At 43.9% G+C, this 24772-nt stretch overlaps 1 protein-coding gene across 1 annotated transcript in view; it reads left to right on the top strand.

Moving 5' to 3' along the window:
• The window catches only part of Gle1 (GLE1 RNA export mediator), a 45610-nt gene extending 24786 nt beyond the window's left edge, over nucleotides 1-20824 (top strand). The window contains exons 10-16 of the mRNA XM_004671604.2: nucleotides 4848-4990; nucleotides 5092-5282; nucleotides 7620-7749; nucleotides 9810-9914; nucleotides 14534-14616; nucleotides 16683-16746; nucleotides 19629-20824. Of these exons, the coding sequence (XP_004671661.1) occupies nucleotides 4848-4990; nucleotides 5092-5282; nucleotides 7620-7749; nucleotides 9810-9914; nucleotides 14534-14616; nucleotides 16683-16746; nucleotides 19629-19697 (785 nt within the window). The 3' untranslated portion in view covers nucleotides 19698-20824. The remainder of the gene's footprint in view (nucleotides 1-4847; nucleotides 4991-5091; nucleotides 5283-7619; nucleotides 7750-9809; nucleotides 9915-14533; nucleotides 14617-16682; nucleotides 16747-19628) is intronic.
• Nucleotides 20825-24772: the final 3948 nt, after the last annotated feature.

The following is a 24772-nucleotide window of genomic DNA, read 5'->3' as shown; positions in this document are numbered from 1 at the left end:
TGTCTCCCAAGTCCTGGGATTAAAGGTACATACCACCATGCCCAGTTATATTTATCTGTTAGTTTCCTGTTTCTGAGGCTGAAGTAGCCTTCCTGCCCCAGCTTACCCTGCTAGAAGTCTGCGCTTGTCCCCACCCCTTATGTCTCCTGTAAGACTTACACTGAGGACTTCCCCTCTACTTTCTGTGATTACAGACCTCTTGTCCTCAGCCTACAAGTGTGATGGAGTGGTTCACATCCTAATGTCTCCCTTGACCCACTGTCTTCTGATATTCCCCATGTTTCTGGAGGCACGCTTCTCTGTGAAACACAACTCCTCCAGCATCCATGGTGCCACTACCCAGGTTCTGCCCACCTTTTCCTTTGTCGGCTCCTTAGTCTCCTGTTAGTGCCTGTAGCAGACAGCCTCACATCACTAGGAAGACTTTCCAAATCAGACACGGTTATGGAGGAAGGGATATTTATTGACGCTTACAGATCCAGGGAAAATTCCATAATGGCAGAAGAAGCTGGCCCACTTTCACAGGCCCAAGCAGAGAGAAAAAAGCCAAAAGCCACCTCCAGCACCACAAGCAAGCACCCTTCCAGGAACTCCAGGCAGAGCTCTAGCACTTTGCATGTCTTAGATTGGAATTTAGATCCGCCTTAGAGCTGGACCTTAGAATCTACCCACACTGACAGCTCTTCTAGCCAGGTAACTTCAGATCTAAGTTAGTAAGCTTTAATAAAATCCTAAATAGCGCCTCTAATCCCAGCACTCAGGAGGCAGCAGTAGGAGGATTGCTGTGAGTTCGAGGCCACCCTGAGACTACTACATAGTGAATTCCAAGACAGCCTGGGCTAGAGCGAGGCACTACCTCGAAAAACCCAAAAATAAATAAATTAAATAAATAAATAAAATCCTAAATGTATCGGGAGCCATTGATTCAAAACTACCATACCACCCTAATTTAAGCTACTTCTTAGGCTTTTCCTGTTACCCTCAGTTCTCTACGTCCTACATACCCCCATGGCTTGAAACATTGTCTTCATGCTGGTGAATCCCAAGTATCCTTTGGTACATCCCTTTCCTCCAAGTTTCAGTCTCTACCTGGTATACTTCCTGGCCTAAATGTCTCTCATCAGTGTCCCAGCCCATTGCTCAAGTCTGAATGTGCCCTCTTCTCTGTTCCTCTTTTCCTTCTTCCTCCAAGCAGCCAGAATCCTGATCTCCTAAGTCATCTTAGCTGGAACCTGGGGGTCATCCACACGTCTGCTCCCTCACAACTGTAAGCCATCCACAACCACGCCATGTTCTGGGATTAAATAGATGAGAGGAAAAATGACCTCATCCCTATCCTACAGAAAGGCTGATGTCTGAATTGTATTTAGGGAACATTTGATGAGGACATGTACTGATGGGTATGGGAAGCTTAGGGGTAGAAAGTACCGAGAGGGCTGGATGGGGGGATTTAGCCAGCCTTTGAAACTGTCAGTAATAGTGACAGAACATGACCAGCAGGAATGTGAGCTGGGGAATGTGTGGAAAGGCACTTTTTCTTTCTCTTTCTCTCTTTATTTTTATTTATTTTTATTTTTATTTTTTAAATTTTTGGTACTTTTATTTATTTGAGAGTGACAGAGCGAGAAAGAGGCAGATAGAAAGAGAGAATGGGCGCGCCAGGGCCTCCAGTTACTGCAAACGAACTCCAGAAGCATGCGCCCCCTTGTGCATCTGGCTAACGTGGGTCCTGGGGAATTGAGCCTTGAACCGGGGTCCTTAGGCTTCACAGGCAAGCAATTAACCGCTAAGCCATCTCTCCAGCCCCTCTTTCTCTCTTTAAAAAAAAAAAAAAAAAAAAGGAGAGAATTGATGTGCCACAGCCTCAGCCACTGAAATTGAACTCCAGATGTTTGCTCCCACCTAGCGGGCATGTGCACCCTTGTGTTTGCTTCATCTTTGTGTTTTTGGCTTACATGGGATCTGGAGAGTTGAACATGGGTCCTTAGGCTTTGCAGGCAAGCCCCTTCTCTACTAAGCCATCTCTCCAGCCCTGAAAAGGCACTTTTCTTTTAACATTTTTATTTTTTTTTAGATACAGAGAGGGAGAGAGGGGGTGAGAATGGGCATGCCAGGGCCTCCAGCCACTGCACACGAACTCCAGATGCATGTGCCACCGTGTGCATCTGGCTTATGTGGGACCTGGAAAATCCAACCAGGTTCCTTAGGCTTTGCAGGCTTGTGCATTAAGAGCTAAGCCATCTTTCCAGCCCTGGAAAGGCACTTTTTAAAAAAAACATTTTATTTATTTGAGAGAAGAGGAGATGGGTGTGCCAGAGCCTCTAGCCACTGCAAATGAACTCCAGATAGTTGTGCCACTTTGTGCATCTAGCTTTACATGGGTACTAGGGATTTGAACCTGGGTCCTTTGGCTTTGCAGGCAAGCGACTAAACTGCTAAGCCATCTCTCCAGCCCTTAAAGGCACATATTTTAACATATCAGTAAGGTTTGGGTCTCTGCTAATTTTTCTAGGATTATTTGTCTTGGAGTTTCTATGCTATCTTACTTTATTTTGATTTTTTTGATTTTTCTTTTTCTTTTTCTTTCTTTTTTTTTTTTTTTTGGTTTTTTGAGATAGGGTTTTACAGTAGCCCAGGCTGACCTGGAATTCACTGTGGAGTCTCAGGGTGGCCTCGAACTCATGGCGATCCTCCTACCTCTGCCTCCCGAGTACTGGGATTAAAGGCGTGCGCCACCACACCCAGCTGATTTTTTTGATTTTTCAAGGTAGGGTTTCACTCTAGTCCAGGCTAACCTGGAATTCACTATGTAGTCTCAGGGTGGCCTTAAACTCATGGCGATCTTCCTACCTCTACCTCCTGAGTGCTGGGATTAAAGGCATGTGCCACCACACCTGGCCTATCTTACTATTTTATTCTTGGTTCCTTCCTGAATCTGTTGTTTAGATGGATATTTCTAGGACTTAAGTAACTTTTATGAAGTGACTAGGGACTTAATAAAGTATTTCTTGGCTAGAGATGTTGTATTCATTAAACTTTGTGTACAAGTACTAGAGAAATGTAAACTGCTTCAGATCTGCTTACTTATATGAACAGTGGGTTCCACAAAACCCACTGGCAGAACAGGAGTAGTCCTGGGAACTAGAAATGCTAGGACCCTTTTCCTCTCTCATCTTTCCTCTGTCCATCTCCATCCATTTTATAATTGTGGGTCTTTGGTCCATGTATCAGGTGTAGGGCCCCAACCTGTGAGGCAGTGGTGTAGTTACTTCAAGTATTAGCTTTTGGTGGGCTGATTCACTGAGCTACCCATAATCTAACTGTAGTCTGGAAGAGGAGTTGGAGAATACAGCATCTTTCATTCACCTATACTTGTTAAGAACTGTGATAGTCAACTTTGTATTCCTGTAACAAACAAACTTTGCAAACATTTATAGAAGAAAAGGTTTGTTTTAGCACACAGTTTGACATGTTAGAGTTTGTGGTAAGCTGTTCCCAGTGCTTTTGACCCCTTGTGACAGAGTAATAGACAAGGCAGAACCACACACCTCATGGCCAAGTAAGTCCCAAGTAAGCAACTCCTTTGCAATAGATTGTAACTATACCTTTGTATCCTCTACAACATGAGGATTTGAACTCGATTGTTCGATTTTTCCCTTTGCAATACATGAGTTTAAACCCAGAGTCTCACACACACTAGTCAGGTAATCTAGCAATGAGCTATATTCCAGCCCTTGTTATATACTTATGTGCTAGGGTTTGGCACTTAGATTAAAAATTTCTATAGGGCTGTACAGATGGGCTCTGTTTTTGTGTGTGTGTGTGTGTGTTTTTAATGTATTTTTATAATGGACACTCAAATAAATCAATAAAGTAATTTAAAAAAATATTTTGAGTCTGACGTGGCAGATGTCTTTAATCCCAGCACTTGGGAGGCAGATATAGGAGGATCACTGAGTTCAAAGCCACCTTAAGAGTACATAGTGAGGGCTGGAGAGATGGCTTAGTGGTTAAGCGCTTGTCTGTGAAGCCTAAGGACCCTGGTTCGAGGTTCGATTCCCCAGGACCCACGTTAGCCAGATGCACAAGGCGGCGTACGTGTCTGGAGTTCGTTTGCAGTGGCTGGAAGCCCTGGCGTGCCCATTCTCTCCCTTCCCCCCACCCCTCTCTCTCTGTCATTCTCAAATAAATAAAAACAATTTTAAAAAATTAAAAAAAAAAGAATATGTAGTGAAATCCAGATCAGCCTGAACTAGAGTGAGACCATATCTCAAAAAAAAACAACAGAAAATATTTGAGCTGGAGAGATGCTTGACGGTTAAGGTACTTGCCTATAAAGACTATGGACGTAGGTTCAATTACCCAGTACCCATGTAAGCCAGATGCACAAGGTGGTACATGCATCTGGAGTCCATTTGCAGTGGCAGGAGGCCCTAGTGCTCCCATTCTCCCCCCTCCCACCCAGTAAATAAAGTTTTTAAAAATTTGTGGGTTTTTATTTTCTTTCTTTTTTTTTTTTTTTTTTTGAAGGTAGGGTGTCACTCTGGTCCAGGCTGACCTGCAATTAACTATGTAGCCTCAGGGTGGCCTTGAACTCAAGGCATTCCTCCTATCTCTGCCTCCCATGTGCTGGGATTAAAGGTATGCACCACCACACCCAGCTTGTTTCTTGTATTTTTGAGGCAGGGTCTCACTCTAACCCAGGCTGACCTGGATTCACTTTGTAGTCTCAAGATGGCCTCGAACTCCTAGCACTCCTTCTCATCTGCCTTCCAAGTGCCAGGATTAAAGGCGTGCACCACCATGCCCAGCAAGTCACTGACTTTCTTCCTCTCCTTCATGCCCAGGCTCGAAGCTGAAGGAGGTCTTTGACAAGATCCACTGCCTACTCTCTGGAAAGCCTGTACAATCTGGTGGGCGCTCTGTGTCTGTCACACTTAACCCACAGGGGCTGGACTTTGTCCAGTACAAACTGGCAGAGAAATTTGTGGTAAGAAACCTTGTTACCAGAGGTATAGGAGGAGGCTGGTGGACATTGTTGAGCCTCTTTGTGATGTGAATTTAAACATGTGTCCATCTCTGTGTTCTTAGAAACAAGGTGAAGAGGAAGTGGCCTCTCACCATGAAGCAGCGTTCCCCATTGCAGTGGTGGCGTCCGGGATCTGGGAGCTGCACCCCAGAGTGGGAGACCTCATCCTTGCTCATCTGCACAAGAAGTGCCCTTACTCAGTTCCTTTCTACCCAGCTTTTAAGGAAGGGATGGTTTTGGAAGACTATCAGCGGTAAAGTTGTTTTTCTCCTTACTATTGTCCTTAGGGAGATTACTAGACTATAAATAGAATTGGGGGGCTGGAGAGATGGCTTAGTGGCGCTTGCCTGTGAAGCCTAAGGACCCTAGTTCAAAGCTCAATTCCCCAGGACCCATGTAAGCCAGATACACAAGGTGGTGCATGCATCTGGAATTCTTTTGCAGTGGCTAGGGGCCCTGGCATGCCCATTCTTTCTGTCTGTCTCTCTCTCTCTCTCTGTCACTCTCAAATGAATAAAAATAAACAAAAATTTTAAATAAATAAATAGAATCTGGAGTTTGTTTGCAACAGCTGGGGGCCCTGGCGTGCCCATTCTCTCTCTCTCCCTGCTTGTTTCTCTCTGACTCAAATAACTAAAGAAAAATAAAATATTTAAATGTAATTAAATAAATAAACCAAGTGTGGTGGTCATGCCTATACTCAGCACTTGGGCAGCAGCTGTGGTAGGAGAATCACTAAGTTCCAGGTCAGCCTGAACTACATAGTGTTCTAGGTGAATGGGTGGCTTGGTGGGAAAGGCACTTGCTTTCAGAGCTTGAAGGCCTGGGTTCCCTATTACCCACAAAAAAGCCAGATGCTCAAAGAGAATTTCAGGACAATCTGGGCTAAAGTGAGACCTGACCTCAAAAAATAAAATAGGGCTACAGGGATGTCTTAGCAGTTAAGGCATTTGCCTGCAAAGCCAAAGAACCCAGGTGCAATTCCCCAGGACCCACATTAGCCAGATGCACAAGCAGGCCCACACATCTGGAGTTTGCTTTTAGTGGCTGGAGGCCCTGGAGCACCCATTCTCTCTCCCTCTCTTTCTCTATCAAATAAATAAATACAAAATACTTTTTAAAATAAAATAAAGCAAATACATATATTTATATATGCCTTTCATGCAAGCTAGACAGTTTGGGTTTTGTGTAGATTTGGGTACCAATAACCATACTGGGTCCAGGGTTGGTTGTTTAATTTTTATTTATGTATTTATTGATTTTTTTGAAGGTAGGATTTTGCTCTAGCTCAGGCTGACCTGGAATTCACTATGTAGTCTCAGGCTAGCCTGAAACTCATCAAGATCCTGCTACTTCTGCCTTGCAAGTGCTGGGATTAAAGGTGTGGGCTACCATACCTGACTTTTTTTTTATTTTTTATTTTATTTTTTTTAGGTAAGGTCTCACTGTAGCCCAGGCAATCCTGGAATTCTATGTAGTTTTAGGCTGGCCTCAACTCACAGATATCATCCTACCTCTGCTTCCTGAGTATGGAATTAAAGGCATGCCCCAGCCTTATAAACACAGATTTTAAAAATATATATTATTTAATTTTGAGGTTTTTTTTTTTCCTTTTTTTTTTTGTTTGTTTGTTTTTCAAGGTAGGGTCTCACTCTATTCCAGGCTGACTGGAAATTCAGTATGTAGTCTCAGGGTGGCCTCAAACTCATGGTGATCTCCTACCTCTGCCTCCCAGGTGCTGGGATTAAAGGCGTGCGCCACCATACCCGGCTTTTTTTTCTTGTTGTTGTTTGTTTGTTTGTTAAGGTAAGGTTTTGCTCTAGTCCAGGCTTACTTGGAATTCACTGTGTACTCTCAGAGTGACCCCAAACTCACAGTGATCCTCCTACCTCTGCCTCCGCAGTGCTGGAATTAATGGTGTACACCACCACGCCCTGCCCAAAATTAGTATTTATTTGCAGAGAGAGAGAGAGAGAGAAATGGTCAAGGCAATGTCTTCTTCCACTACAGATGAGCTCCAGTTGCATGTGCCATTCTGCATCTGGCTTTACAGGGGGTTATGAGGAATTGAACCCTGGGCCATTATGCATTACAACCAAGTACCTTTAACCACTGAGCAATCTGATATCATGGAGGGGCTGGAGAGGTGGCCTAGAGGTTAAGGCACTTGCCTTCAAAACCTAAGGACCCAGGTTCAATTCTATAGTATCCATATAAAGCCAGATCCACAAAGTGGCACATGCATCTCCAGTTCATTTGCATCACCTAAAGGCTTTGGCACACCCATCTTTCCACTGTTTCTCTCTCTGCTTGCAAATAAGTAAAAATATTATCCAGGCATGGTGGCTTATACCTTTAATCCCAGCACCTAGGAGACTGAGGTAGGAGGATCGCTGTGAGTTCAAGGCCACCCTGAGACTACATAGTGAATTCAGGGAGTGAGACCCTACCTTGAAAAAAAAAAGTTATGGATATGAATGTTTTATAAACACAGTATTCTAGAGATGTAACAATAGTACTGTAATTTTACTACTTTTAGCACCAAAATATACTTTTGGTCTTATCATACTGAATTTTATCTCCCACATAGGATGCTTGGCTACCAAGTGGAGGGTTCCAAGGTAGAACAGCAAGACAACTTTCTAAAACGCATGTCTGGGATGATCCGTCTCTATGCTGCCATCATCCAGCTCCGGTGGCCGTATGGGAACCAGCAAGTGGTAGGTAGTAAAGACTTGCTTTTTCATTAAGTGCCCATTTTAATGTTCCCTTCTGCAGGAAGTGTTTGCCTGTGTGTTAGTGAGCTTTCTATTACTATATTGAAATGCCTCTGAGAAACCGCTTATAAGGTAGAAATGTCTGTTTTGTTTCATGGTTTCATAGTTTTCAGTCCACAGTCACTTGGCCTTGTTGCTTCGGGACCTAGGGTGGGGCAGAACATCATGATGGCAGAACAGAGCTACTCTTTATAGCTTGGTACTGAAAAAGTGAGGCAGGAAGGAGACTGAGGTCCCAGTATCCCCTTTGAGGGTACGTCATCAATGACATGACTTCTGTGTGAGTCCCACCTCCTAGCTGTGCCATAGGCTCTTGATCTGACCTTTCACACATAAGTCTTTGGAGCACTTACAGACTTAGCCTTAGAGAGCCAGCGTAGTAAGCAATGAGGTACTATGTGTGCAGCTTCATGTGCATTTGTAGAGGAGCATGTTAATTTTTAGGAAGTTCAATGGAAGCCAGGCTTTGTAGTGCATACCTATAATCCCAGTATTCAGGAGGCAGAGGTAGGAGGATCGCCATGAGTTCAAGGCCACCCTGAGACTACATATCGAATTCCAGGTCAGCCTGACTAGAGCAAGACCCTTCCTCAAAAAAAGGAAAAAGAAAATATTCTAAGAGTTTAAGCCATGCATGGTAGTGCACTGAACATGCTGAGATAAGAGGATTGCAAGTTTCAGACCACCCTGAGCTAATAAAGAAATACCATGCCAGCCTGGGATAAATTGTGAGACCCTGTTACTCAAATAACAAATACCAATGAGCCAGACAAAATTTCAGATTTATGCCAGGCATGGTGACTCACACTTTTAAGCCCAGCACTTAGGAGGCAGAGGTAGGAGGATCACTGTGAATTCAAGGCCACTCTGAGACTACAGAGTGAATTCCAGGTTAGACTGGGCTAGGGCAAGAACCTACCTCAAAAACTAAAAAAAAAAGGCTATTTATAGAAAAACTGGCATGTTGGTGTATGCCTTTAATCCTAGCACTGAGGAGGCAGAGGTATAATTACTGTGAGTTCAAGGCCACCCTGAGTCTACAGACCAAATTCCAGGTCAGCCTGGGCTCAAGTGAGACCCTACTTAAAAATAAAAGCCACATTTGAAAAACTGGACATGTTGGTGCATGCATTTAATCCTAGCACTACTGAGGAGGCAGAGATACAATTGTTGTGAATTCAAGACCAGCTGAGACTACAGAGTGAGTTCCAGGTTAGCCTGAGCTAGAGTGAAACCCTACCTCGGGGTAAAAAAAAAAGGCCAGTTGTGGTTCATGCTTATAATCTCAATTTGGGAGACCTGAGGCAGGCTGACTGACTTGAGTTCAAGGCCAGCCTGAGCTACAGAGTGAGACCTTGTCTCAGTACAAAAAGAAAGGCTAGTGGAATCTCTGAAACTGAAGTTGGCACTTACATATCAGAGGCATTCTATAGAGTGTGTGGGAGCTCCTTAGCCTGGGTTCTTTCTACACTGGGGCATATGATCTTGGGATTCATACTCAGTTGGTAATGGCTAAATGATAAGATGGAATATTTCTTTGAATAAAATGAGATCAGGGCTGGAGAGAGGGCTTCACAGTTAAGGCACTTGCTTGTGAAGCCTAAGGACTCGGGTTCAATTCCCCAGTGCCCATGTAAACCAGATGCACAAGGGGCACATGGGTCTGAAGTTTGTTTGCAGTAGCTGGAGGCCCTGGCATGCCCACTCTCTCTCTCTTTATCTCTCCCAACTAAATAAAATTAAAATTACACACATACACACATACACACACACACACACACACGCACACACACACACTTTTTTTTTTTTTTTTTTTTGACTTTTGAAGGTAGGGTTTCACTCTAGTCCAGGCTGACCTGGAATTCACTGTGTTGTCTCAGGGTGGCCTTGAACTCACGGCAATCCTCTTACCACCTCCCGAGTGCTGGTATTAAAGGCATGAGCTACCACTCCTGGCTTAAAATGTTTTTTAATGAGAGTAAATCATATTTCTCTTTTCCCAGGCTCACCCTCATGGCTTAAATCATGGCTGGCGCTGGTTAGCACAGATATTAAACATGGAACCTCTATCAGATGTGACAGCTACCCTCCTATTTGACTTCTTGGAGGTACGTAATTCAGTTACCACACAAGAGAAAGCCGGTGGTTGACATGGCCCCAGCACCACAGTAGAAGCAATATAAAAGTGGATCCTAGGGCCTGGAGAAATGACCCAGCAGTTCCGATGCTTGCCTGCAAAACCTAACGACCCTCATTTAATTCCCTAGTACCCACACAAAGTCAGATACACAAAGTGGTGCATGCATCCAGAGTTCATTTGCAGCCGCTGGCACATCCCTTCTCTCCCCCTCCTCCACCCCTCTTTCTCTGTCTGTATCTTTTCTCTTTGTCTGTCTCTGCTTGCAAATAAATTTTAAAAAAATTTTTTTAACCACCCTGAGACTACATAGTGAATTCCAGGTCTGCTTGGGCAAGAGTGATACCCTACCTTAAACAACCCCCCCACCAAAAAAAGCTGGAACTGGGTGTAGTGGCACATGCCTTTAATCCCAGCAGGCTGATGTAGGAGGCTCACTGTGAGTACAATGCCATCCTGAGAATAAAGAGTGAATTCCAGGTTAGTCTCAGCTAGAGCGAGACCCTACCTTGAAAAACCAAACCAAACAAAAGAGCTAGGTGTGGTGGCGCATGCCTTTAATCCCAGCACTCAGAGGTAGGAGGATCCAGAGGCAGGAAGATCACTATAAGTTCGAGGCTAGCCTGAGACCCTTACCTAGGTGGGGGAAAAAAAATACAAGATGGGGAGGAAAAAAGGGGGTGGAGGAAGAAAGAAAATTAGGTTGGAGAGATGGCTCAGGGGTTAAAGGAGCTTGCTTACAAAGCTAGTGGACTGGGTTTGACTCACCAGTACTCATGCAAAGCTCTAGATTCATGTGCCACCATGTGCATTTGGCTTATGTGGGTCCCAGGGAATCAAACCTCTCTCCAGCCCTCTTTCCTTCTTTGAGAGAGAGACAGAGAGAGAATGGGCAGGACAGGGCCTCCAGCCACTGCAGACGAACTCTGGACACATGCACCCCCTTGTGCATCTGGCTTACATGGGTCCTAGGGAATCAGTCGAACCAGGGTCCTTTGGCTTTGCAAGCAAATGCCTTAACTGTCATATCTGCAGCCCCCACTTTCTTTTTTTTTGTAATATTTTGTTTTATTTATTATTTACTTGAGAGAGAAGGAAGCCGAGAGAGAGAAAAGGGAGAGAATGGGCATGTCAGGGCCTCTAGCCACTGCAGACAAACTCCAGATGCATGTGCCACCTTGAACATCTGGCTTACATGGGTAATGGGGAATTGAACCTGGGTCCTTTGGCTTGGCAGGCAAGTGCCTTAACCACTAAACTATCTCTCTAGCCCTCAAATAAATACTTTTAAAAAGCCAGGTATGGGGCTGGAGAGATGGCTTAGCGGTTAAGTGCTTGCCTGTGAAGCCTAAGGACCCCGGTTCGAGGCTCGGTTCCCCAGGTCCCACGTTAGCCAGATGCACAAGGGGGCGCATGCGTCTGGAGTTCGTTTGCAGTGGCTGGAAGCCCTGGCGCGCCCATCCTCTCTCTCCCCCTCTATCTGTCTTTCTCTCTGTGTCTGTCACTCTCAAATAAATAAATAAAAAATGAACAAAAAAAATATTAAAAAAAAAAAAGCCAGGTATGGTGGTGCACGCCTTTAATCCCAGCACTTGGGAGGCAGAGGTAGGAGGATCACCATGAGTTCAAATTCACCGTAAGTCTACGTAGTGAATGCCAGGTAAACCTGGGCTGGAGTGAAACCCTTCCTCAAAGAAAAAACAAAAAAAAAAAATAACAATCATTCTTAAGGCATAACAAGCTGGGTGTTGTGGCACACGCCTTAATCCCAGCATTTGGGTGGCAGAAGTAGGAGGATCTCTGTAAATTCAAGGCCAGCCTGGGAATACAGAGTTTCAGGGCAGCCTGAGCTAGATTGAAATCCTACCTCGAAAAAACAGTGCATGTAGCCAGGCGTGGTGGCGCATGCCTTTAATCCCAGCACTCGGGAGGCAGAGGTAGGAGGATCGAAGTGAATTCAAGGCCACCCTGAAACTACATAGTGAATTCCAGGTCAGCCTGGGCTACAGCGAGACTACTTCGAAAAAACAAAAGAACCCAAAACAAAAAACAATGCATGTATGTGTATATTTGCAAGCACAGAAAGAATGAATCAGAGCCTCTTACCAGTGCAAATAAACTCAAGACACATGTAACACTTTGTTTTTTTGAGGTAGGGTCTCATTCATGCCCAGGCTGACCTGGAATTCACTCTGTAGTCTCAGGGTGACTTTGAACTCATAGTGATCCTCCTACCTTTGCCTCCTGAGTGCTGGAATTAAAAGCATGCACCACTTTGTGTATCTGGCTTTACATGGGTACTGGGAAATTGAGCCCAGGTCATCAGGCTTTATAAACAAGCTCCTGTAACTGCTGAGCCATCTCTTCACAACCTCCCTTAAAAATTTTTTTTTTGTTTATTTTTATTTATCTATTTGAGAGTGACAGACAGAAAAAGGCAGAGAGAAAGAGAGAATAGGTATACCAGGGCCTCCAGCCACTGCAAATAACTCCAGATGTGTGCACCCTCTTGTTCATCTGGCTAACATGGGTCCTGGGGAATTGAGCCTCGAACTTGGGTTTTTAGGCTTCACAGGCAAGTGTTTAACCACTAAGCCATCTCTCCAGCCTCACACCCTCCTTTTAAAAAATATTTTTGAAGCCAGGTGTGGTGGTGCACGCCTTTAATCCCAGCACTCGGGAGGCAGAGGTAGGAGGATCGCCATGAGTTCAAGGCCACCCTGAGACTACAGAGTTAATTCCAGGTCAGCCTGGATCAGAGTGAGACCCTACCTCGAAAAAAACAAAAAAAAAAACAACAAAAAAAGTATTTTTGAGATAGAAAAAAATACAGAGTATGGTTGTGCCAAGATCTCCTGCCACTGCAAAGGAACACTAGATGCATGTACTACTTAGTGCATTTAGCTTTACCTGAGTACCGGGGGCATCAAACTTGGGCCATCAGGCTTTTCAAGCAAGTGCCTTTAACCACTGAGCCATTTCCCAAGCCCCCTTTTTCTTGCTTTTAAATATTTTATTTATTTGTAAGCAAAAGGGAAGGAGGGAGAGAGAGAATGAAAATGGGCCTGCTAGGACCTCTTGCTACTGCAAACGAACTTTGGGTGCATAAGTCGTCTTGTGCATCTGGCTTTATGTGGATACTGCTGAATCAAACCTGGGCTGCCAGACTTTATAAGCAAGTGACTAACCATTGAGCCGTCTCTCTAACCACAACCTGAGAGTCTGAAATGGAGGTGTGTGTGGCGGGGGGGAGGCATTTTGTTTTTTTGAGGTAGGGTTTTGCTCCAGCCAAGGCTAACCTGGAATGCACTGTATAGTTTTAGGCTGGACTTGAATTCATAGCAATCCTCCTAACCTCTGCCTCCCAAGTGCAGGATTGTTTTGTTTTGTTTTGTTTTGTTTTTTCAAGGTAGAGTCTCACTGGAGCCCAGGCTAACCTGGAACTTACTCTGTGGTCTCATGCTGATTTTGAACTCAGAGCAATCCTATCTTTGCCTACCGAGTGCTGGGATTAAAGGCATGTGCCACCATGCCTGGATATGTGTGTAGTATTAATATTTTTAATTTTTTTAAATTTATATATTTGAGAGAGCAAGGTGATAGAGAAACGGGCATGTCAGGGCCTCCAGCCACTGCAAATGAATTCCAGACACATACTCTACCTTGTGTACTTGGCATAAGTGGGTACCAATGAATTAAATACGGGTCCTTAGGCTTTGCAGGCAAGCATCTAAACCACTAAGCCATCTCTCTAGCCCTATGTTTTTAAAAAATAAATATATGCATTTTACTTAATTTATTTGCAAGCAGAGGATGAGAGATTGGGAATGGGCACACCAGGACCTCTTGCCACTGCAAATGAATTCAAGATACATATACAACTTTGTACATCTGATTTTATATGGACACTGGGAAATCAAACCTGAGCCATCAGTCTTTGTCAGCATGTACTTTAACTTGTAAGCCATCTCCCCAGCCTTTTTATTTCCCCTTTTTGCCAGGGATGGGCCAAAGCTTTGCACATACTAGGTGCTCACCCCTTATTGATAAGCTATACTCTCAGCCCATAAAGTTGGATTTTTTCACTTATTCCCTCATTCATTCAGTTACACTGTAGCTAAAACTTTTAGTTAATTTTTACTATATATATATTTTTTTTTATGTCAGTCTAGCCCAGGCTGACCTGGAATTCACTATGTAGTCTCAGGCTAGCCTTGAACCAGTGGCAGTTCACATACCTCTGCCTCCCAAGTGCTAGGATTAAAGGTGTGTGCCACCATGCTGGCTATTTATTTTAATCTTATTTATGTATTTAAGAGAGAGAGGGGTAGATATATAGAGAGAGAATGGACGCACCAGAGCCTCCAGCTATTGCAAACAAACTCCAGACACATGTACCACATTGTGCTTATCTGGGTCCTGAGGAATCCAACCTGGGTCCTTAGGCTTCACAGGCAAGTGCCTTAACCCCTAATCCATTCTATCCAGCTCTAGATAATTTTTAGATAGAAGTGATAGACAAATAGCTGATGTGCTTCTGCAAGTGGATGTTTGTTCTCTGCTCTCACAGTGTTTATCTTTTCCCTGTAGGTATGTGGTAATGCCCTAATGAAGCAGTACCAGGCCCAGTTCTGGAAGATGATTCTGCTCATCAAAGAGGCCTACTTCCCCAGGTATAAGGCTACTTGAGTATTTCTCACCTGGGTCAAAAATAGCATGCCTGGGATCATGCCTGGAGAGATGGCTTATCAGTTAAGTGCTTGCCTATGAAGCCTAAGGACCCTGGTTCGAGGCTCAATTCTGCAGTACCCACGTAAGCCAGACATGCACAAGGTGGCGCATGCACCTGGAGTTCATTTGCAGTAGCTAGAGTCCCTAATGTGCCCATTTTCTCTGTCTGCCGGTCACTCACAGATAAATAAATAAAGATAAAAAAAAAATTAAAAAGAAAATAGCATGTCTGCCAGGTGTGGTGATGCACACCTTTAATTCCAGCACTCGAGAGGCAGAGGTAGGAGAATCGCTGTGAGTTTGAAGCCATCCTGAGACTACATAGTGAATTCCAGGTCAGCCTGGGCTAGAGGGAAACCCTACCTAGAAAAAAACCCAAAATAAAAGTTAAAAAATAGCATGCCTAGCTTTGCATGATGGTACACATCTTTAATCCCAGTACTGGGGAGACTGACATAGAAGGATCACTGTGAATTAGAGGCCATCCTGAGATTACATAGTGAATTCCAGGCCAGCCTGGGCTCGAGTGAGACCCTACCTCAAAAAAAAAAAAAAAGAGCATGGTGTCATACACCTTTAATCTTGGCACTTGGGAGGCAGAGGTAGGAGAATTGCTGTGAGTTCCAGGCCTCCCTGAGACTACATAGTGAATTCCAGGTCAGCCTGGGCTAGAATGATAACTTACCTTGAAAAACCAAAAAATATCCAGAGTGTGAGATCCTACCTTGAAAAGCCAAAAACAATTTTTTTACATAAGTAAGTAAATAAATAAATACATAAAATAAATAGCATGCCTACTTTGGGTTTGGGTGTAGCTCAGTGACAGGACACTTCCTAGTATGTGCAAGAGCCTCACTTGATCCCTAGCAGTAGGTTGGGGGAAAGCCCATGTGAAGGATAACGTCCTCCTAATCTTGCCTTTTTTTTTTCCCCCTGTTTTTCGATGTAGGGTCTCACTCTAGCCCAGGCTGACTTGGGTCTCAGGGTGGCCTCAAACTCACAGCAATCCTTATACCTCTGCCTCCCAAATGATGGGACTAAAGGCATGTGCCACCATGCCAGCTTGTTTTTTGTTGTTGTTGTTGTTGTTTGGTTGGTTTGGTTTTTTGAGGTAGGGTCTCCAGAGTGACCTGGAATTCACTATATAGTCTCAAGATGGCCTCCAAATCACTATCTCTGTCTCCCAAGTGCTAGGATTAAAGGCATGCACCACCACACCTGGCTATTTTTGGTTATTTAATTTTAATTTACTTAATTCTGCATGTGTGCATTCCTGGACCTCTTAGTGGAGCAAATCAACACCAGATGCTTGCACCACTTTTTGCATCTGGCTTATATGGATAGCTTGGGATTTGAACTCTGGCTAGTAAGCTTTTCAAACAAGCATCTTTAACTGCTGTAGTCTCAGGATGGCCTTGAACTCGTAGTGATCCTTCTATCTCTGCCTCTTGAGTGCTGAGATTAAAGGTATGCCCCACCATGCCCTGCTAAAAGGTTGTTTTTTGAGAGTCTTGTGTTGCACCAACTGGCCCTAAACTCATTACATAGCTGAAGATGACCTCAGGCTCCTGATCCTCTCTCTTACCTCCACCTCCCAAGTGCAAGGATTACAGGCATGTGCCACTCACTACACCTGGCTCTGACATTTTAACTTTCTTTTCCAGACTACCCCTGGTATGCTTATGATATGTAGTCATTAATTGAATCAAGGAGTCAAGTCCCTCATTAATCAGTAGGAGAAACTGATTTATCCACTAGTTTGCTTAATTCTGGTGTGGCATTCATCCATTCACTTCTAAGTACCCTTTTCTTCTCAACTCATGGGTATTTCAAATAGAGGGAATGCCTTGACGGAACCCAACCCAGTAGATAATAAAGACCTCAGAAAGCATGAAATGTCATTGAATCTAGCCCTCGCTCCATGTCAAAAGAGTACCTTATTCCTCTCCAAAAGACAGGGATGCTTCATAGCTGAAATTGACAAGCCTCCCCTCCCTCCCCATTGTAGAATTGAAGCCATCACAAGCTCAGGACAGATGGGTTCTTTCATACGTCTAAAGCAGTTCCTGGAGGTAAGATGTCCTTAATCCTACGTGTATTGGAACACACCTGTGTCTGGCAAGCTCTGGGATTCCAGACTCTAATTGCAATTTTTCCTCCTAGTTTGTTCACACTCTGCTTTTTGTTCATCATTTTCCCTTTCCCTTTACAGTCAGGGCTAGCTTTCCATCTTCCTATATGCCATTCTCCACACTGCCTGTGAGGCAGCTATCCTAAAAAACAAATGATGTAGTTAATGAATTTCTTACCAAAATTGTTTTTTATTTATTTTTTATTTTTATTTATTTGAGAGCAATAGAGAGAGGGAGAAAGAGGCAGAGAGAAAGAGAGAGCGAATGGGCACACGAGGGCTTCCAACCACTGCAAACGAACTCCAGACCCGTGCGCCCCCTTGTGCATCTGGCTAACGTGGGTCCTGGGGAATCGAGCCTTGAACCAGGTTCCTTAGGCTTCACAGGCAAGCACTTAACTGCTAAGCCTTCTCTCTAGCCCTTACCAAAATTGTTTTGTTTTTGCATGTTAATCAAGGTTTTTTTCTCAACCTCAGGTATAAGGAACTGGTTAGGGCTTGTCCTCTGTTTCCTAGTACCAAGACATTTTTCTTTATATATGTATTTTATTATTTGTTTTTCAAGGTGGGGGCAGGGAGAGAGAATGGGTATGAACTCCAGACACATGTACGTACATCTGTGTATCTGGGTTTATATGGGTACTGGAGAATTGAACCCAGACCGGCAGGGATTAAAGGTATGAGGCCCCACAGCTGGCACCAAACTATTTAAGAAATTATTTACTTTGGTTTTTCAAGGTAGGGCCTCACTCTAGCCCAGGCTGACCTAGAATTCACTATTAGTTTCAGGGTGGCATCAAGCTCAAGGCAATCCTCTTACCTCTGCCTCCTGAGTGCTATGATTAAAGGTGTGCGCCACCACACGTGGCAAGAGATGAATTTTTTTTTTAAATTCAAGAGAACAAGAGAGAATTGACACATCAGGACCTCCAGACACATACACCCCCTTGTGCGCAAGTGTGACATTGCGTGCTTGCATCACTTTGCATCTGGCTTAGATGGGACCTGGAAGTAGAACATGAGTCCTTAGGCTTCCCAGGCAAGCACCTTAACAGCTAAGCCATCTCTCCAGCCCTAAGAGATTAATTTTTAACAAATCATCTAGAACGCTGAGGTAGATCTTCCTGGATAGCCCACTGACTGACTATTAGCCAGGAGCCCAATTCTGAAAACAGTGATGGTGACAGATGCAGCCAGGCTTTGGGGAGACAAAGGTGAGCCAGATATGATAGCAGTACCTTATAATAGCATTAAACAGAGGCTTTGGGCTAGAGAGATGACTTAGCCATTAAGTCACTTGCCTGCAAAGTCAAAGTACCTAGGTTAAATTCCCCAGGACCCACGTAAGCCAGGTGCACATGCATCTGGAGTTTGTTTGCAGTGGAGGCCCTTATGTGCCCAATCTCTCTCTTTCTCTCTCAAATAAATAAATATTTTTTTTTTTTTAAAAAAAAGCTTCTGCTTTTGTTTTTCGAAGTAGGGTCTCACTCTAGCCCAGGCTGACCTGGAACTCACTCTGTAGTCTCAGGGTGGTCTTGAACTCTTGGCAGTCCTCCTACCTCTGCCTCCCATGTGCTGAGATTAAAGGCATGAGCCACCATGCTGGCTTACTTTTTTGTCTTTTTTGTTTGTTTAATTTAACTTATTTATTTGAGACAGAAATAGGCAGTTAGAGAATGGGTACACTAGGGCCTCTAGGCACTGCAAATGAATGTGCCACCTTGTACATCTGGCTTATCCCAGCACTTGGGAACTGATGGAGGGGGATCACAGTGTGTTGCAGGCCACCCTGAGACTAAACAGTGAATTCCATCCAGTGCAGCCTGGCCTAGAGTTGAGACCCTGCCTCAAAAAAAAAAAAAAGGCTGGGTGTGGTGGCACACGCCTTTAATCCCAGCACTCAGGAGGCAGAGGTAGGATCGCCATGAGTTTGAGGCCACCTTGAGACTACATAGTGAATTCCAGGTCAGCCTGGGCTTGAGAGTGACCCTACCTCGGAAAAAAAAAAAAAAAAAAATTCATCCTAGCTGCATCTAGGAGGCAGAGGTAGGAGGATTGCTGTGAGATTGAGGCCAGCCTGAGACTACATAATTTTAATTCAGTCTGGGCTAGACTGAGACCCTACCTCAAAAAAGGGGAGGGGCTGGAGGGATGGCTTAGTGGTTAAGTGCTTGCCTATGAAGGACCCACATAAGATGCACAAGGGGACGCATGCGTCTGGATTTTTTTTTCTTTTTGTAGTGGCTGGAGGCCCTGATATGCCCCTTCTCCCTCTCTCTCTGTTACTCTCAAATAAATAAATAAAAATAGACAAAAAAAAATTTTTTTAAGCTGGAGAGAGAGCTTTGTGGTTAAAGCATTTGCCTGCAAAGCCAAAGGACCCAGGTTCAATTCCCCAGGATCCACATAGGCTAGATGTACAAGGTGGCACATGTGTCTAGAGTTCATTTGCAGTGGCTGGTTGCCCTGGTGTGCCCATTCTCTTCCCCCCACCGTCTTTCTCTCTCTCTCTCGAATAAATTACATATATATAAAATGTTTTTCTTTTATTTATGAATTAGAGAGAGAATGAGAATGGGTGTGCCAGGACCTCCAGCCACTGCAAATGAACTCCAGACACATGTGCCCCTTTGCGCATCCGCCCAACATGGGACCTGGAGAATTGAACTGGGGTCCCCAGGCTTCGCAGGCATGTGCCTTAACCACTAAGCCATCTCTCCAGCCCATCAAATAAATAATACATTTAAAAAAAAAAAAAAAAAAAAAGGATGGAGGGAAGAAAGAAGGAAACTCATCATGTGTTGTTCATCTTTCCCTGGCCAGAAATGTTTGCACCACAGGGAGATTCCTATTCCCAAAGGCTTTCTGCCTTCCTCCTTCTGGCGTTCCTGATGTCCCTTTGTCATCAGCCATCACGTTATGTTGGAGAAGGGCAGTAACAAAGCAACTGAAGACAGCTCTACTTGGAAGAAATCATGTCTGATTTGGAAATTTGTCATTGTGTTTATGTATTTGTACCATGTGACTAAGAGATTTTTCACAGGTCACAAAATTATGGCAGTCCCTCTGAAGACTTGATAGCTCCTATAGGTGCCTGCATAATGGAGGAACTGGACCTGGCCTTGCTGATGTTTACAAATTATAGGAAGAAGTGTTCAGTGCTCGGATGCATCTTTTGTAGTATCTTTCCTTTGTCTGTAGTACCTTTCACAAAATTGATGAGATTAAACCACTTTACGCAGACCTGGAGTGAGCCCACCATTTTTATCTCCAACCCCTACCCCACCTCTATCCCACCCCTTTTTGCATGTATCCTCAGAAAGAGTAAGGCTCCCTAGATTCCCTTTAAAGTATCATGTAATAGTTGAAGCCAAATCCTGCCACACAAGTCTGGGTTGTACTGATTTTACAAGCACTTAAAAATGTAGATGAAGCTGTTAATCCCAGCACTCAGGAGGCAGAGGTAGGAGGATTGCTGTGAGTTCAAGGCCACCCTGAGACTCCATAGTGAATTCCAGCTCAGCCTGGGCTAGAGTGAGACCCTATCTCGAAAAAAAAAAAAAAAAGGTAGGCGACATGAGTGATGTAGGCATGGACTGCATCGGGTGTAGGTTAACTAGGTATCTGAATTGGGCCTGGAAACATGGAACTATGGAACAGTCTTTGTCCCTTTTTAATCTGACCCCTGTGTGACTGGGAACGCATGCACCTGAATGGGTACCCACTTTTGTTGTTTTTCAGTCTAAGATGGGCTGATATATGGCTGGCAGCATTATATGTGAGCTGAGCATCCATGAGCAATGAATTTGGGTTAAAGGTGCTCTGGAGGAAATGAATCCTCAGATACAAGTTGATGTTTGTTTGTTTTGTAGAAGGAAACAGCCCTCTGATCTGCTTCTCTGTCCTAAGTGCCTGGGGTGGGTATTCATTGGAACTCTTAAGTGGCTGGATGCAACCCCTTGTATCAATTGTTGACTGTAGTGCCAAAACATAAGTAATAAAGTTTGCCTTTTTTAAAACCCCCGTTGTCAAATTACAGTTGATTCAACATGATCAATTTCCTGATCTTGAGCTATGTAAATCATTACGGGCATGGCATTATACAAGTCTAGGTAGGGAATGATGGATTTCTTCCTTTGTTATCATCTTCACCTTCACCTTGAGATACTGCTTTTATATCATTTTTTTGTTTTGAAATTACATGACAGTAACTGCTTTATCCAGAAAGATGTGAGGAGTTGTGGGTATAGCTCAATAATAGAGTATTTATCTACCATGCATAAGGCCCTGGGATCCAGCCCCAGTGCCTGTCCCAGAAAAAGAGATGCAAGAATAAATGCCAGCATTCAGAAGGCTGAGGATGGGATAAAGAGATGGCTTAGTGGTTAAGGCACTGAAAAGCCCAATGACCCAGGTTCAATTCCCTAGGACTCATGTAAGCCAGATGAGCAAAATGACACATGCATGTGGAGTTCATTTACAGTGGCTGGAGCCCCTGGTTTGCCCATTTTCTCTACTCTTCTATCTCTGCTTTCAAATAAAAATATTTTTAAAATACCACACAGTTATTTTAATAATCTTCCTGCAGGTGTGATTAGTAATGTTGTGTTTGTCACTTGATGCTGGTGTTCCTGACGGATTCTCAAGGGTAAACAAAGAAGAGCATTGAAGCCAGGGTTTTGATATCCACTGATAGTGTCACCTCACAGATCATGATTGGCAGCTGATGGATGCAGCGCTGCTTGGATCCCCACATCAGATTCCTTTCCACAGAATGCTAAGGGTTGGGCTGCATTTGATTTTCAGCTCAAGTACTCATTTGTTGGCCTGCTTCCTCTCCAGGTTGACCTCATTTCTCAGGCTGAGTGCCTACATTTTTGTCATATCATTGTCCTATATCATCTTAGTGCAAATTTTGATGAGGTACTGAAAATTCCAATAGGCTAGGAGCTGCATATCCTTTGTACAGAAGAATGGAGTAGCTCTGGGGATTTTCCATTGGGTGATGGGAGCTCTTCCCTCCTCATGCTTTTGGTGATGATAGCAGTGACTTAATTCAGTTTAGACATTCCTTGCAGTGACCAGACAACAAAAAGCTCTAAGAGCCACAGACCTTCTTTACAGGACCTTGACACACCAGGCCATTTCACTGTCCTACCTAATACATTCCTGATACTAGATTTCCTGTGGACCTACAGAAAGCAGAGGTGAGACACAAAAATGCCTATTATAAAGGGATTTATGCCCTAGTGTATACCCAGGCCTCATTAATATGACCAGTTTATGGGGCTGGAATGTAATTCAGTTGGTTGTGCTTGCCTCACATAACACAAAGCCTTGGGTTTGATCCTCAGAACCACACAAGGTGGTAGTGCACACCTGTAATGATATAGTTTGGGGGTGGGGAGAGAAGGGTGGAGGCAGGAGGATCAGAAGTTCAAGATCAGGAATGCAAGTGTTAGGACCTGAGTTCAGATCTCCAGCATCCACATCATAAAAGCCAGACATGCTGGGCATGGTGGCACACACCTGTAATCCCAACACTTGGTAGGCAGAGGTAGGAGGATTGCCATAAGTTCAAGGCCACCCTGAGACCACATAGTGACTCTACCTTGAAAAAAAAAAACCCTAGACATGATGGCCCACACTGTTAATCCCAATACAGGAAGAAGCAGAGACAAGAGAGACCCTGAGGTTTGCTGGCTAAAGATTCTAGTCAAATTGGTTCACTTCAGGTTCCGAGACAGACCTTGTATCAATATAGAAGGGAGAAAGCTGGGCATGGTGGTGCATGCCTTTAATCCCAGCACTCTGGGAGGTTCAAGGAGGAAGACTACCATAAATTAGAGACCTGGACTACAAAGTGAGTTTCTGGTCAGTCTGGGTTTGAGTGAAATCCTACTTCAAAACAAACAGGAAGCCAGGCATGGTGGTACACACCTTTAATCCCAGCACTCAGGAGGCAGAGGTAGGAGGATCGCCATGAGTTCAAGGTCACCCTGGGACTTCATAGTGAATTATATATAGGTCAGTCTGAGCTAGAGTGAGACCCTACCTAAAGGAAAAAAAAGAAAATGGGCTGGTGACATTGCTTAGTGGGTAAGGCCTGTGAAGCCTAAGGACCCGTGTTCAGCTCCCCAGATCCCTCATAAGTCAAACACACAACGTGACACATGCTGAAGGTCAAACATGCACACAAGGTGGCACATGAATCTGGTGTTCAATTGCAGTGTCTGGAAGCCCCGGTGTACCAATTCTCTCTTTCATAAAAAAAAAAAAAAGAAAAAAAAATTTAAATATGGTGAAGAGGTAGAGAAATGCCTTAGTGGTTAGGGCACTTGCTTGCAAATCCAAAGAACCCGGGTTGAATTCCCTAGTACCCACATAAAGCCAGATGTCTAGAGTTTGTTTGCAGTGCCTAGAGGCCTGGCGTGGTCTCCATTTTATCTTTGTATCTCTCTCAAATAAATTAATAAAATATATTTTAAAAAACACACACATAGGACTGAGCCCAGGTGTGGTGCACATCTTTAATCCCAGCAGTAGGGGGCAGAGGTAGGAGGACAACCTTGAGTTTGAGTCCACCCTGAGACTACATAGTGAATTCCAGGTCAGCCTAGACTAGAGTGAAATCCTACCTCGAAAAACAAAAACAAACAACAATGACAAAAATAAATAAATAAATAAAAATAAAGACTAACCAGATGGTGTGGCACACGTCTTTAATCCCAGCACTCAAGAGACACTGTGATTTTGAGGCCAGTCTGAGACTATATTATGAATTTCAAGTTAGCCTGGGCTAGAGCGAGACCCTACCTTGGAAAAAAAAAAGGGGAGGGGGTTGGAGAGATGGTTTTAATGGTTAAAACACTTGCCTATAAAGCCAAAGGACCCAGGTTTGATTCCCCAATACTCATATAAGCCAGATATACAATATGTCTGGAGTTTGCAGCAGCTGAAGGCCCTGGTGTGCCCATTCTCTTTCCCTCTTTCTCTCTCAAATAAATAAATAAAAATATTTAAGGAGACTCTTAACTTGAAAAAATAATTATTTAGGGCTGGAAAGATGGTTTAGCAATTAAGGCACTTACCTGCAAAATCTAGAGTTCAATTCCCCACGCCTACATAAAGCCAAATGCACAAAGTAGTGCATGCATCTGGAGTTTGTTTGCTAGAGGCCCTAGGGTACCCATTTTCTCTCTCTCTCTCTTTATGCTTGCAAATAAAAATATTTTTAGCCAGTTAGCCAGGCGTCGTGGCACTCGCTTTTGATCCCAGCACTCTGGAGACAGAAGTATGAGGATCACCATGAGTTCAAGGCTACCCTAAGACTCCATAGTGAATTCCAGGTCAGTCTGGATAGAGAGAGACCCTAATTCGAAGGAAAAACAACAATAACTATACACACACACACACACACACACACACACATATGACAGAGGAGACAATGAATGGGTGTGTTCATCTGCAAATGAACTCCAGATGTATTTACCACTTTGTATATCTGGCTTTTATGTGGATAATGGAGAACTGAACCTGGACCATTAGCCTTTAACTACTGAGCCATCTCCCCAACCCAAGTGATTACAGTTCTGTGGCATTAAACTCATTCACTATGTCATGATACATCTATCACTCCCAACCATCTCCACAACTTTCTCTTCCTCCATGGGCAGACAGTATTGTCTAGTCCCTGGCAACCACCATTATACTTTGTCTCTATGACTCTCACAGAGATTGTATATAAATGGAATCATAAATTAGTCCTTCAGCATCTGGCTTATTTCACTTAGCAAAATGTCCTCAAGGGTCACAGTCACTGTTTGGAAGACTGGTGTGACTGCTTGCCAGATTGTCCTGCAGAATGTCATGTGGGAAGGATGTCAGAATGCCTAAAAATGCTAGTTGTCTCCTTTGCAGGGAAAGAAAACAGTGAAAATATCTGCCTTTGAAATTTGCAGGGAGTA

Source organism: Jaculus jaculus, chromosome 1 (genome assembly GCF_020740685.1).
Source record: "Jaculus jaculus isolate mJacJac1 chromosome 1, mJacJac1.mat.Y.cur, whole genome shotgun sequence".
Lineage (NCBI taxonomy): Eukaryota > Metazoa > Chordata > Mammalia > Rodentia > Dipodidae > Jaculus > Jaculus jaculus.
Note: the sequence above shows the minus strand (reverse complement) of the source record. Positions and strands in the feature narration are given on the sequence as shown.